Source organism: Nerophis lumbriciformis, linkage group LG14 (assembly GCF_033978685.3).
Source record: "Nerophis lumbriciformis linkage group LG14, RoL_Nlum_v2.1, whole genome shotgun sequence".
Taxonomy (NCBI): Eukaryota; Metazoa; Chordata; class Actinopteri; order Syngnathiformes; family Syngnathidae; genus Nerophis; species Nerophis lumbriciformis.
Genome location: NC_084561.2, coordinates 9832280 through 9846732, shown reverse-complemented (window position 1 = coordinate 9846732; position 14453 = coordinate 9832280). Strand labels below are relative to the sequence as shown.

The 14453-nt window shown below is 36.9% G+C and overlaps 1 protein-coding gene across 5 annotated transcripts in view; it reads right to left on the bottom strand.

Moving 5' to 3' along the window:
* Positions 1 to 14453, bottom strand: part of atpaf1 (ATP synthase mitochondrial F1 complex assembly factor 1) — a 28934-nt gene that overhangs the window by 4430 nt on the left and 10051 nt on the right. For 3 of the 5 annotated variants that reach the window (XR_009816884.1, XR_009816885.1, XM_061976089.1), the window contains exons 6-10: positions 9404 to 9454; positions 8899 to 8946; positions 6483 to 6578; positions 6069 to 6173; positions 2557 to 2788 (exon numbers count right to left, since the gene is read on the bottom strand). Coding sequence is in view for 3 of the 5 variants with exons in the window: in XM_061976089.1 (XP_061832073.1) it covers positions 2606 to 2788; positions 6069 to 6173; positions 6483 to 6578; positions 8899 to 8946; positions 9404 to 9454 (483 nt within the window). In the remaining 2 variants the exon portion in view is untranslated. Of the gene's footprint in view, positions 1 to 2514; positions 2789 to 6068; positions 6174 to 6482; positions 6579 to 8898; positions 8947 to 9403; positions 9455 to 14453 lie in introns of those variants that run through there. The other 2 variants (XM_061976088.1, XM_072914624.1) reach the window with 1 other exon arrangement.

Below are 14453 nucleotides of genomic sequence, written 5' to 3'. Positions count from 1 at the left end.
TGTAAGTACACAAGAGTAGCACACTTATGCACTTAAAAGACTAGGTGTAAGTACACAAGAGTAGCACACCTATGCACTTAAAAGACTATATGTAAGTACACAAGAGTAGCACACCTATGCACTTAAAAGACTAGGTGTAAGTACACAAGAGTAGCACACCTATGCACTTAAAAGACTAGGTGTAAGTACACAAGAGTAGCACACCTATGCACTTAAAAGACTAGGTGTAAGTACACAAGAGTAGCACACTTATGCACTTAAAAGACTAGGTGTAAGTACACAAGAGTAGCACACCTATGCACTTAAAAGACTAGGTGTAAGTACACAAGAGTAGCACACCTATGCACTTAAAAGACTGGGTGTAAGTACACAAGAGTAGCACAACTATGCACTTAAAAGACTAGGTGTAAGTACACAAGAGTAGCACACCTATGCACTCAAAAGACTAGGTGTAAGTACACAAGAGTAGCACACCTATGCACTTAAAAGACTAGGTGTAAGTACACAAGAGCAGCACTTAAAAGACTAGGTGTAAGTACACAAGAGTAGCACACTTATGCACTTAAAAGACTACGTGTAAGTACACAAGAGTAGCACACATACACTTAAAAGACTAGGTGTAAGTACACAAGAGTAGCACACCTATGCACTTAAAAGACTAGGTGTAAGTACACAAGAGCAGCACTTAAAAGACTAGGTGTAAGTAAACAAGAGTAGCACACTTATGCACTTAAAAGACTACGTGTAAGTACACAAGAGTAGCACACTTATGCACTTAAAAGACTAGGTGTAAGTACACAAGAGTAGCACACCTATGCACTTAAAAGACTAGGTGTAAGTACACAAGAGTAGCACTTAAAAGACTAGGTGTAAGTACACAAGAGTAGCACACCTATGCACTCAAAAGACTAGGTGTAAGTACACAAGAGTAGCACACCTATGCACTTAAAAGACTAGGTGTAAGTACACAAGAGTAGCACTTAAAAGACTAGGTGTAAGTACACAAGAGTAGCACACTTATGCACTTAAAAGACTAGGTGTAAGTACACAAGAGTAGCACACCTATGCACTTAAAAGACTATATGTAAGTACACAAGAGTAGCACACCTATGCACTTAAAAAACTAGGTGTAAGTACACAAGAGTAGCACACCTATGCACTTAAAAGACTAGGTGTAAGTACACAAGAGTAGCACACCTATGCACTTAAAAGACTAGGTGTAAGTACACAAGAGTAGCACACTTATGCACTTAAAAGACTAGGTGTAAGTACACAAGAGTAGCACACTTATGCACTTAAAAGACTAGGTGTAAGTACACAAGAGTAGCACACCTATGCACTTAAAAGACTGGGTGTAAGTACACAAGAGTAGCACAACTATGCACTTAAAAGACTAGGTGTAAGTACACAAGAGTAGCACACCTATGCACTCAAAAGACTAGGTGTAAGTACACAAGAGTAGCACACTTATGCACTTAAAAGACTAGGTGTAAGTACACAAGAGTAGCACACCTATGCACTTAAAAGACTAGGTGTAAGTACACAAGAGCAGCACTTAAAAGACTAGGTGTAAGTACACAAGAGTAGCACACTTATGCACTTAAAAGACTACGTGTAAGTACACAAGAGTAGCACACTTATGCACTTAAAAGACTAGGTGTAAGTACACAAGAGTAGCACACCTATGCACTTAAAAGACTAGGTTTAAGTACACAAGAGCAGCACTTAAAAGACTAGGTGTAAGTAAACAAGAGTAGCACACTTATGCACTTAAAAGACTAGGTGTAAGTACACAAGAGTAGCACACTTATGCACTTAAAAGACTAGGTGTAAGTACACACGAGTAGCACACCTATGCACTTAAAAGACTAGGTGTAAGTACACAAGAGTAGCACACCTATGCACTTAAAAGACTAGGTGTAAGTACACAAGAGTAGCACTTAAAAGACTAGGTGTAAGTACACAAGAGTAGCACACTTATGCACTTAAAAGACTAGGTGTAAGTACACAAGAGTAGCACACCTATGCACTTAAAAGACTAGGTGTAAGTACACAAGAGTAGCACACTTATTGACACAGCCTGTGGTGTACTATTGTGATAAAACATATATACTCTTGCTTTTAAGAGTATTTAATTTTTTAGAGAACATCTCCGTTTATTACAATCTAAAGCTTCTACTGGTAATATTTTAAAACAATATTATGATTAGTAAACTATTACTTTACATTAAGAAGGTATTCCCAGCGCTTTACTTTTATTTACATATTGTGTTTCAGCCATATTTCAAAATGTATACAATTCTTTCTTTCCCTTAAAATGATACATACAACACAACATAATGACAACATGAACATGTAAGAACTTAGACGTACATGAGTACTTACAGCCTGTGCCATGAAGCTAAAAATGTAGCTGAGGTGGATCCGGTTGCTGCTCATAATTCTTCTGTTTCCGCTCATAATCCTTCTGTTTCCACTCATTTCCATTCCACTCGTAATTTCCAGTTTATTTGCTTAAATAAGCCTTTGACCAAAAAGGTGGTTTTCCTGCAGTACCTGTAGTTGATGATGCCGTACTTGATCTCGGCTCAGTCCTTGTCCTTCTCTATTTGGAGCCGGACGCGAGTGCAGACCCGAGCCCGCTCTGTTCTAGCTCGGCTATGACCGCCATGTGTTTGAAATCGGCAGGGTGGTGGTTAAACGTCTCCACCAATCGGTGCGTCTCCTGCCTCTGCGTGCCGTAAAAGAGCTGCACCTGATTGGCCAAGCACTGAGCTTGGTGGACAGTCTGAAAGGAGAGTTTGGCTTTAGACTTTTTCAAAATATCATTCATATCTAACAGTCAAATGGTTATGGTTCTTTGCACATGCATACAATTACAAAATGATACATCACATTTCTAGTTTCTCATTACAACACGTCCAAAAATGAGTAAGAAAAAAGCATAGTTTATTTAATCCTACCCCTTTTCGTTTCATAGCAATTCCTACCACATTTGTTTGTACTTAATCTGTAACACAACAGTAAATAAATAGATTTAATGAGTAATTAAATCAATAATAAATCCATAAACAATAAATGAATAAGTTATGATTCACATAATGAGATGAATAACATGATCTCATGTTTCAATAAGGGTCAAGAAGTTTATCAGGATTCTTATTCCTTGTGCTTTGTAAACTCTGAGTTTGAACAGGTTCTCAAACTGTATCATATTAGTACGTTGTTTAATAATTCATTCCATGATTTAATGCCACATAATAATATACTAAAATGTCTTAAAATATTTGTATGCATGCACAACATTTAAGTTACATTTTCCCGAATGTTGAGAATAATTGTTGTACATTTATGGGTTGTAGTTTATAGTTTGCTTTGTTGTACATACTTTTGGCTGTTTGCAAATGCACCAAATAATTGGATTTCAGTATTTTTATACAATAAAGGGTTTGAATGTTATCTGTATCCAACATAATGTATTGTGCCAATTGACCTCTACTGTAAAAATTCACATTTTTAAAAATGTGTTAGCTCCATGCTAATTCACATTGGATAAGCCATATACATGCTAGTGATTAGCATTAGCGATTTTGCATGGCAGGTTTACACCTTGGTAATGAAAACTACAACTAAGGTGCACATTACAAACATACAGCTAGCACGTAATAAGTACAATACTTACAGTACTGTTGTCCCGATACCAATATTTCGGTACCAGTACCAAAATTATTTCGGTACTTTGATACTTTTCTAAATAAATGGGACCACAAAAAATGTCATTATTGGCTTTATTTAAACAAAAAAATCTTAGGGTACCGGTGCATTAAACATATGTTTCTTTATTGCAAGTTTGTCCTTAAATAAAATAGTGAACATACAAGACAACTTGTCTTTTAGTAGTAAGTAAACAAACAAATTTAGCTGCTGATATATGCAGTAACATATTGTGTCATTTATCTACCTATTATTTTGTCAACATTAAGGACAAGTGGTAAAAAATGAATTATTAATCTACTTGTTCATTTACTGTCTTATTCTTCTGTTGTTTGGATGCTTTACATTAGTTTTGGATGATACCACACATTTGGGTATCAATCCGATACCAAGTCGTTACAGGATCATACATTGGTCATAATTTAAGTCCTCATGTGTCCAGTGACGTATTTCCTGAGTTTATAAACATAATATACTTTTTTTTTTTAAACGAAAGAAGATGTTGTGATGCTAAAAAATATTGAAGTAATCATAGTAGTATCGACGAGCTACGCTCCTGTACTTGGTATCATTACAGTGGATGACAGGTGTAGATCCACCAATGGCGTTTGTTTACATTTTGACGCCGGTGAGCTACAGTGTGTAGTGAAGCATGTTAAGCTAATCCTCGTCCTGCAGGGATGATACTTGTAAGAAACGTACTTTATTTGTCGCCATGGAGGAGAGGATTAGTGATTCAGAAGCAGAGGCGGGTAGAGTAGCCAGAAATTGTACTCAAGTAAGAGTACTGTTACTTTAGAGATTTATTACTCAAGTAAAAGTAAGGAGTAGTCACCCAAATATTTACTTGAGTAAAAGTAAAAAGTATGTTGTAAAAAAACTACTCAAGTACTGAGTAACTGATGAGTAACATACACACACACACATATATATATATATACACACACACACACACACATATATACATATATATATATATATATATATATATACACATTGATATATACAGTATATAATTTATATATATTTTTTTTGCCGTTTTTGTTTACATGTTAAAGGTGTTTTAATGAATATACATGCATGTTTAACACATATAGATTCCTTTCTTTCATGAAGACAAGAATATAAGTTGGTGTATTACCTGATTCTGATGACTTGCATTGATTGGAATCAGACAGTAGTGATGACAAACGTCCACGTTTTCAAATGGAGGAGAAAAAAAGTTCCTCCTTTCTGTCTAATACCACATGAAAGTGGTTGGTTTTTGGCATCTTATATGTCCAGCTTCCATATTTGTTTTTATACACTTTACAAGAAATACATTGGAGGCAAACTCCGTAGCTTGCTAGCTTGTTTGTGCAGGCTTTCGGAGACTCTTATTTTGAAAGCGCAGGCGCGATGGAGCGGCACTTTTATTGTGAAGACAGGAACTGTGCAGTCAGTCTTTAGGCTTTTGACGGGGTGTACGGTTGAAATAAAAAATGGTCTTTTTTCCTTCACACTTTTGATTGATTGATTGGAACTTGTATTAGTAGATTGCACAGTACAGTACATATTCCGTACAATTGACCACTAAATGGTAACACCCCAATAAGTTTTTCAACTTGTTTAAGTCAGGTCATGTGACCCCTGGCTCTGTTTGATTGGTCCAACGTCACCAGTGACTGTATTTGTTGAAACGCAGGCACTATGAAGGTCTGTCTGACAGACCAAAACAAATAAAGCGTGCATTAACAGATCGATAAAAATTAGTAGCGAGTAGCGAGCTGAATGTAGATAAAAGTAGCGTTTCTTCTCTATAAATATACGGTACTCAAGTACAAGTAAAAGTATGTTGCATTAAAACTACTCTTAGAAGTACAATTTATCCCAAAAGTTGCTCAAGTAGATGTAACGGAGTAAATGTAGTGCGTTACTACCCACCTCTGTTCAGAAGTAGTACATTTCAGAGGCGGTATAGTACCGAATATGATTAATTAGTATCGCGGTACTATACTAATACCAGTATACCGTACAACCCTAACTTACAGTATGAACACTTTGTAGGACTCAACAAAAGACAAGACTGGCACATTCAACTTAATGGCTAAACTTTAGTCGACAGCAAGAATGCCAGCACATTGCGGTTACAAAATAGTAAATGAGTCTAAAAAATACAACTGACCAGTACAATTACCGTAGCATTAGTTCACTGTTTATAAATAAAGTTGATTTGATTTGATCTGTTGAATGTTAAATACAATGTTTGCATGCAATGTTATTGTTAACAACGAAACATTACCACATAAACACACCCACGGTACAGTTAAAAACAGGCATCGATTCAAATGGAAAAGATACCCATCTGTACTTACAATAAACTTGGGATCCAACTCTGCTGTCATGAGCACAACACCCTTCTCCTTCAAGTCAGGGTAGTGGTAGAGGATCAGCTGACTGGGAGCGTGCTCACCCATTGTCTGTCAAACACGATCATAAATCATACCATTGTTTTCCTGCAAACACTTGAACTCATCAAAAGAATTCAGAACAAAAACATGAAATACATATTTTTAGGTGTACGACAGCGGGGGATCAAATACTTATTTTACACACACACACACACATGTACACATGTAGAATTCAAGGTATTTGGGATGTTAAGCGGAGAAAAGCCAGCAATGCACAAACTAATTGGATAATCTCCGGCCTGTGAGGCGGACATGATCACTGCAAGGCTGCCGTGTGGAAAAAGACAAACTGCAGGAAGTACAGGTGTGTTGACTCACCTGGATGTTGATGAGTGAGGTGAAATGGAGCTCATGGCCGGACCACTGACCCACAAAGAACTCGTAACCTTCCATCTGTGGCAACCCAAACAGGAACTGCAGACACAAGGGTTTAAAAAAAATAAATAAAAGGTTACAATGATCACTTTTCTTACTGAACCTATTTGTTCTTTCAATTTGGACATTAAAAATGTGCATGTATTGATTACAATTGCATGTGTTTTAAACTTGAGAAAGATCATTACATTGACACAAGGGTGTCCAAAGTGCAGCCCGCAAAAAATAACAGTAAAAATGTTTAAAAAAAAGAACAAAAATGCGTGATGTAATATGAAAAAAATAAAAAAATTTGACACAAATAACTTGTGTCCCAAGGATCTCATGAAAAGTCAAAGTATGCGGAGGGCATACTTTAAAAAAAAAAAAGAAAAAAAAGAAGGACATTATATATTCAGTATTTAAAAACAAAACCTACGGTTAGTTTTGTGTTTTTAGTGACAGTGTATTATTATTAGTATCGACATTTCAACTTTTTCCTCATTTCATTACTTTTTTCTGCTCTTTTCATTGTTACTGTTGTTTTTTAAACCTGTGTAACAGTTGACAATAGTACACGTTGTCACCTATAACACAAAGCTGTTTATCTGTTAGTAGCATTTCCCCCCAAATTAAAACATTTCAAAATGGCCCCCGCATACTTGGACTTTTTGGTATGTAGCTCGTTTGAAAAAGTTGTGACACCCCTGCTTTATTGACATACTCAAACATTTTTTGTTACAATAAATGTATTGTCCCTCTTTCTTATGATTTCAAAAGCAAGTATGTTATCCATCAATTTGTACGCAAAAAAATAATCAAATCCATAGGGAATTGTGCAATAAAATGATGAGGCCATTATACATGATGATGATTGTAACAAGTAGCCCTCTTAAAGCAGCCATGTGGCCCTCTTAAAGCAGCCATGACTGCAATGTGGCCCTTAATGAAAAGGAGTTTGACACCCATATTTTACACAAATGTTACAGTAAGTGAGGATTTTTTTCGAAAAACTATTTAACGGGGAAGCGATTGATACCTTAAAGTATACGTCCTGCCATTATCATTGTTATGTATTTGTAAATAAGCTCACTGTAGTGCTGCACAGAAAACAGCAAAGTGAAAGTGTGCAGTAATTAAGTGAAAGTGTGCAGTCATTAGGTGAAAGTGTGCAGTCATTAGGTGAAAGTGTGCAGTCATTAGGTGAAAGTGTGCAGTCATTAGGTGAAAGTGTGCAGTCATTAGGTGAAAGTGCGCAGAAATTAGGTGAAAGTGTGCAGTCATTAAGTGAAAGTGTGCAGTAATTAGGTGAAAGTGTGCAGTAATTAGGTGAAAGTGTGCAGTGGTTAGGTGAAAGTGTGCAGTCATTAGGTGAAAGTGTGCAGTCATTAGGTGAAAGTGTGCAGTCATTAGGTGAAAGTGTGCAGTCCTTAAGTGAAGGTGTGCAGAGATTAAGTGAAGATGCGCAGAGATTAGGTGAAAGTGTGCAGAGATTAGGTGAAAGTGTGCAGTCATTAGGTGAAAGTGTGCAGTCATTAGGTGAAAGTGTGCAGTCATTAGGTGAAAGTGTGCAGTCATTAAGTGAAAGTGTGCAGTAATTAGGTGAAAGTGTGCAGTAATTAGGTGAAAGTGTGCAGTAATTAAGTGAAAGTCTGCAGTCATTAAGTGAAAGTGTGCAGTAATTAGGTGAAAGTGTATAGTAATTAAGTGAAAGTGCAGTAATTAGGTGAAAGTGTGCAGTAAGTATGTGAAAGTGTGCAGTAAGTATGTGAAAGTGTGCAGTAATTAGGTGGAAGTGTGCAGTAATTAAGTGAAAGTGTGCAGTAATTAGGTGAAAGTGTGCAGTAATTAGGCGAAAGTGTGCAGTAAGTGAAAGTGTGCAGTAATTAGGTGAAAGTGTGCAGTAATTAGGTGAAAGTGGGCAGTAATTATGTGAAAGTGGGCAGTAATTATGTGAAAGTGCAGTAATTAGGTGAAAGTGTATAGTAATTAAGTGAAAGTGCAGTAATTAGGTGAAAGTGTGCAGTAATTAGGTGGAAGTGTATAGTAATTAAGTGAAAGTGCCGTAATTAGGTGAAAGTGTGCAGTAAGTATGTGAAAGTGTGCAGTAATTAGGTGGAAGTGTGCAGTAATTAAGTGAAAGTGTGCAGTAATTAGGTGAAAGTGTGCAGTAATTAAGTGAAAGTGTGCAGTAATTAAGTGTGCAGTCATTAGGCGAAAGTGTGCAGTAAGTGAAAGTGTGCAGTAATTATGTGAAAGTGTGCAGTAATTAGGTGAAAGTGTGCAGTAATTAGGTGAAAGTGGGCAGTAATTAGGTGAAAGTGGGCAGTAATTAAGAGGACAGACAATGTGGTGTAAAAGACTGGAGTAATTACGTCACCATGGGACAAGAAGTGGCGCGGGTGTGAATAACGTCGTACGTCTCAGTCTGTAAAAAAAAGACACCATGATTACAACATGATATTTACAACAAGTTACAACATGATATTTATAACAAGTTACAACATGGTATTTATGACAAGTTACAACATTATATTTATAACAAGTTACAACATGATATAACAAGTTACAGCATGATATAACAAGTTACAGCATGATATAACAAGTTACAACATGATATAACAAGTTACAACATTATATTTATAACAAGTTACAGCATGATATAACAAGTTACAGCATGATATAAAAAGTTACAGCATGATATAACAAGTTACAGCATGATATAACAAGTTACAACATGATATTTATGACAAGTTACAACATTGCCATCAGCAATATTTTTCCGGAAGATGATTTTCCCACTGACACAGGAATAATGAAGAGTGTGTATGTACCGGTAATGCATTGTGAAAGTCAAATGAGTCAAGTAGAACACGTCAACTCACTGAGATGACAGCGCTGATTGTGTCCTTGGTGGCAAAATATTTCTTCCAGATCTGAGAAAAGTAGACAAGAAATACAATAAATAGACAACAATATTATGTTTGAACATAATCATGTGGACAACTGACTTTCCAAATATGCAGTCAGAAGTTCACATTAACTTATTATGAGCTTGAAGATTTCATTGAATTCTTTGTCATTTATTTGAAGCACTCTTTTTGCAGTGTGGAATGATATCGCAACATCCTGAGTGGTATTTTCTTGAAACCAAGAAAAGTTAGAGTTTCATTTAAGATTTTAAGGTGAAAACTGCTATGGGATTTTAAACAGGGATGTACAGTATTTACATGTTTGAGACTGTATGTATCATTTTGATCCATTTTCAACCACTTGTCCCTGAAATGTCCAAAATGAATTTTAAATCATTATTAACGAATACCAGGCCCCTGATAAGTATGTCAACTTGGTCTTTTCTATACTGTAATTCAGTGATGCCCAATGTAGGGCCCGGGGGCCAAATTTGGCCCGCCATAGGTAGGCTTCCCAAACCTAACACATATTCATACTGACCTTTTAAGCTCACTAGGGGTGTCCTGATCCAATATTGATATCACATATCAGCATAAAAAAACAAGTATCGGATTATATTGACTTGTATCTGAACTTTCCAATATTAGTTTTACTAAAAGCATGTTTACTTGTGCTAAGCTGGACATACAGTTAACATCTAAATGTCCTCCAATTCCTTCTGTTTTAGTGAAGTCATTTACAAAAAGGTAAACATACTAGGCTATAGGCTACTAGTAGCTACACAACATCTAAGCACACAATAGCACACAAGTTAGACACACGTGATAATAATTGAACAATATTGCAGTGTAAAACATCACATTTGTCAATATAAACAAGTATCAAATAATTATAGTTGCATATTATTTACACATACAAAGTCTCAGAGGCGGAAGTGTATTAGAAAGTATCCAGTAACAAACGTGTTCGCATGATTCAACATAGTGTGCCATGAGCTTAACTTAAGAAGTATTAATTAATTGGGAAAAATTACCACTCCACTTCAACTTAAAGACAGCATAAGTCCATTTCAAACATTTAATAATAAATAGGTTAGTGTTTTTCCATCCCTACCGTAGTTCTGTTTGACTGGTTTCACTTGATCAAACATTTTCCAACATTCCACACTAAAACATATCACAAGTATTAGAGATGTCCGATAATATCGGACTGCCGATATTATCCGCCGATAAATGCTTTAACATGTAATATCGGAAATTATCGGTATCGGTTTCAAAAAGTAAAATTTATGACTTTTTAGAACGTCGCTGTACGAAGTGGTTCACGGACGTAGGGAGAAGTACAGAGTGCCAATAAACCTTAAAGGCACTGCCTTTGCGTGCCGGCCCAATCACATATCTACGGCTTTTCACACACACAAGTGAATGCCAATCATACTTGGTCAACAGCCATACAGGTCACACTGAGGGTGTCCGTATAAACAACTTTAACACTGTTACAAATATGCGTCACATTGTGAACCCACACCAAACAAGAATGACAAACACATTTCTGGAGAACATCCGCACCATAACACAACAGAACAAATACCCAGAACCCCTTGCAGCACTAAGTCTTCCAGGACACTACAATATACACCCCCCGCTACCCCGCCACCTCAACCTCCTCATGCTCTCTCAGGGAGAGCATGTCCCAAATTCCAAGCTGCTGTTTTGAGGCATGTTAAAAAAAAATAATGCACTTTGTGACTTCAATATTAAATATGGCAGTGCCATGTTGGCATTTTTTTCCATAACTTAAGTTGATTTATTTTGGAAAACCTTGTTACATTGTTTAATGCATCCAGCGGGGCATCACAACAAAATTAGGCATAATAATGTGTTAATTACACGACTGTATAGATCGGTATCGGTTGATATCGGAATCGGTAATTAAGAGTTGGACAATATCGGAATATCGGCAAAAAAGCCATTATCGGACAGCTCTAGTTTTTGTACATCCCTACCGTAGTTCTGTTTGACTGGTTTCACTTGGTCAAACATTTTCTAACATTCTACACAAAAAAATATCACAAGTACCGTATTTTTCGGACTATAAGTCGCATTTTTTTTCATAGTTTGGCCTGGGGTGCGACTTATACTCAGGAGTGACTTATGTGTGAAATTATTAACACATTACCGTAAAATATCAAATAACATTATTTAGCTCATTCACGTAAGAGACTAGACGTATAAGATTTCATGGGATTTAGCGATTAGGAGTGACAGATTGTTTGGTAAACGTATAGCATGTTCTATATGTTATAGTTATTTGAATGACTCTTACCATAATATGTTACGTTAACATACCAGGCACCTTCTCTAGAAAAAGGTTCCGCAGCCTCCGAAGCAGAACCTCCAGGTTCTGTAACAGCTTCTTCCCTCAGGCCGTAAGACTCTTAAACGCATCATAATTAAATTATCCCCTCAACTCCCCCCAAAATGGATTAACTCGCTGGAATAAAAAAGACAATATAGCATACATCCATAAATGTGGACGCATGTGAAAAAGTGCAATATATTTATCTGTACAGTAATCTATTTATTTTATATATATATGATATATATTATTTATATATATTTATTTATTTATATATGCACCTTATTGCTTTTTTTATCCTGCACTACCATGGGCTTATGTAACGAAATTTCATTCTTATCTGTGCTGTAAAGTTCAAATTTGAATGACAATAAAAAGGAAGTCTAAGTCTAAGTCTAATATAACGTACACTTATTCAGCCTGTTGTTTACTATTCTTTATTTATTTTAAATTGCCTTTCAAATTTCTATTCTTGGTGTTGGGTTTTATCAAATACATTTCCCCAAAAAATGCGACTTATACTGCAGTGCGACTTATATATGTTTTTTTCCTTCTTTATTATGCATTTTCGGCCGGTGCGACTTATACTCCGGAGCGACTTATACTCCGAAAAATACGGTATGTATAATTTCGGCTGATATTTTACCGGATCAATAACAGTATCGCAGTGTTTCCCACAGGACAGGCATCTATTTGTGGTGGTGTGGTCGGGGGGCGGGGGGTGACGGCGGCAGCGGCGATGACCAAGAAGGACGCGGAGTTGGAATATAAGTACAACACTTTATGTACATATTTAGCTCATTAAAATTACCGACAGGAAGGCGAGAAACACTTTATTTCAACAGACTCTGGCGCCGTACCGCCGTCGTCAAAACTCCAAAGACCGACTGCACAGTTGCGCTAACAAAATAAGAGTCTCAGAAAGCTGGCGTGCACAAGCTAGCAAGCTACGGAGTTTGCCGACAATGTATTTCTTGTAAAGTGTATACAAAGGAGTACAGAAGCTGGACAAATAAGATGCCAAAAACCAACCACTTTCATGTGGTATTGGACAGAAAGGAGGACTTTTTTTTCTCCTCCATTCGAAAATGCGGACGTTATCAGCACCACTGTCTGATTCCTATCAATGCAAGTCATCACAATCAGGTAATACACCAACTTATATTCTTGTCTTCATGAAAGAAAGGAATTTATATGTGTTAAACATGCTTGTATTATTTTTAAACACCTTTAACTTGTTAACAATATTAACTATATGTGTTAAACATGCTTGTATTATCTTTAAACACCTTTAACTTGTTAACAATATTAACTATATGTGTTAAACATGCTTGTATTGTCATTAAACACCTTTAACTTGTTAACAATATTAACTATATGTATTAAACATACTTGTATTATCATTAAACACCTTTAATTTATTAACAATATTAACTATATGTGTTAAACATGCTTGTATTATCATGAAACACCTTTAACTTGTTAACAAAAACATATATTTCATAAATAAGTAAATATAAATTATATATATGAATGAGGTAGATCCCCACGACTTGATCAATTGAAAAGTAGCTCGCCTGCAGAAAAAGTGTTAGCACCCCTGAGTTACACCCATCTAAACAGGTCAGCCACCTGTTTAAAGCCCGATCACAGTTGAAATCTTGAAATGAAGGGCCTTTAATGGCCAAAACATTAACCTGGACAACATTTTAACAGCTGGTTGGCTCAGATTTTATTCTTTTCATTGCATTTACATGCTGCAGTGGACAGTGGACAATTTAGCTTCATTATTAATGCAGTATCTGAAGCACCGTCTCCACGTGTGTTTATTGACAACAGGGTTATAACCTGGACACGTTAGCTCGTCGGTATGGTAACACGTGACGTGACAACAGCGGCGGTGTTAATGAAGCAGCGTCAGGCTGCTCACTGTGAGTGAAACGCTTGGTGAAATCGCGGATTAACGTTAAATATATGACGAGCCGCGAGCGATGCAACTATAACTTATCTACCTACAACCTATATTACCCTCGTATTTTGATCCGGTCGGTCCGTTCTTTTACTCCGCCGTCTTCTTTTTCTTCTTCTTCTTCTGGCCCACCAGGTGAATTAAGTGCTATTGGCGGAGTTACAATGCATAGTAGGCTACCGCCACCTACTGCACCGGAGTTGTAACTACAAGGTACATTCACAGACAGAGTCCCATTGCTTTTATGAGCGGTCGAGCGAGTCAAAAGCCGAAAAATCCATTTGTGGCGGACGTAATTCTTTCGTGGCGGGCCGCCACAAATAAATGAATGTGTGGGAAACACTGGTATCGTATTGGAAGTGAAAAAGTTTGGGTCACCCTTAAAGCTCACACCTACTCAGTGGCCTAGTGGTCAGAGTGTCCGCCCTGAGATCGGTAGGTTGTGAGTTCAAACCCCGGCCGAGTCATACCAAAGACTTATAGTCCGAAAAATACGGTATGTATAATTTCGGCTGATATTTTACCGGATCAATAACAGTATCGTATTGGAAGTGAAAAAGTTTGGGTCACCCTTAAAGCTCACACCTACTCAGTGGCCTAGTGGTCAGAGTGTCCGCCCTGAGATCGGTAGGTTGCGAGTCATACCAAAAACTATAAAAATGGGACCCATTACCTCCCTGCTTGGCACTCAGCAT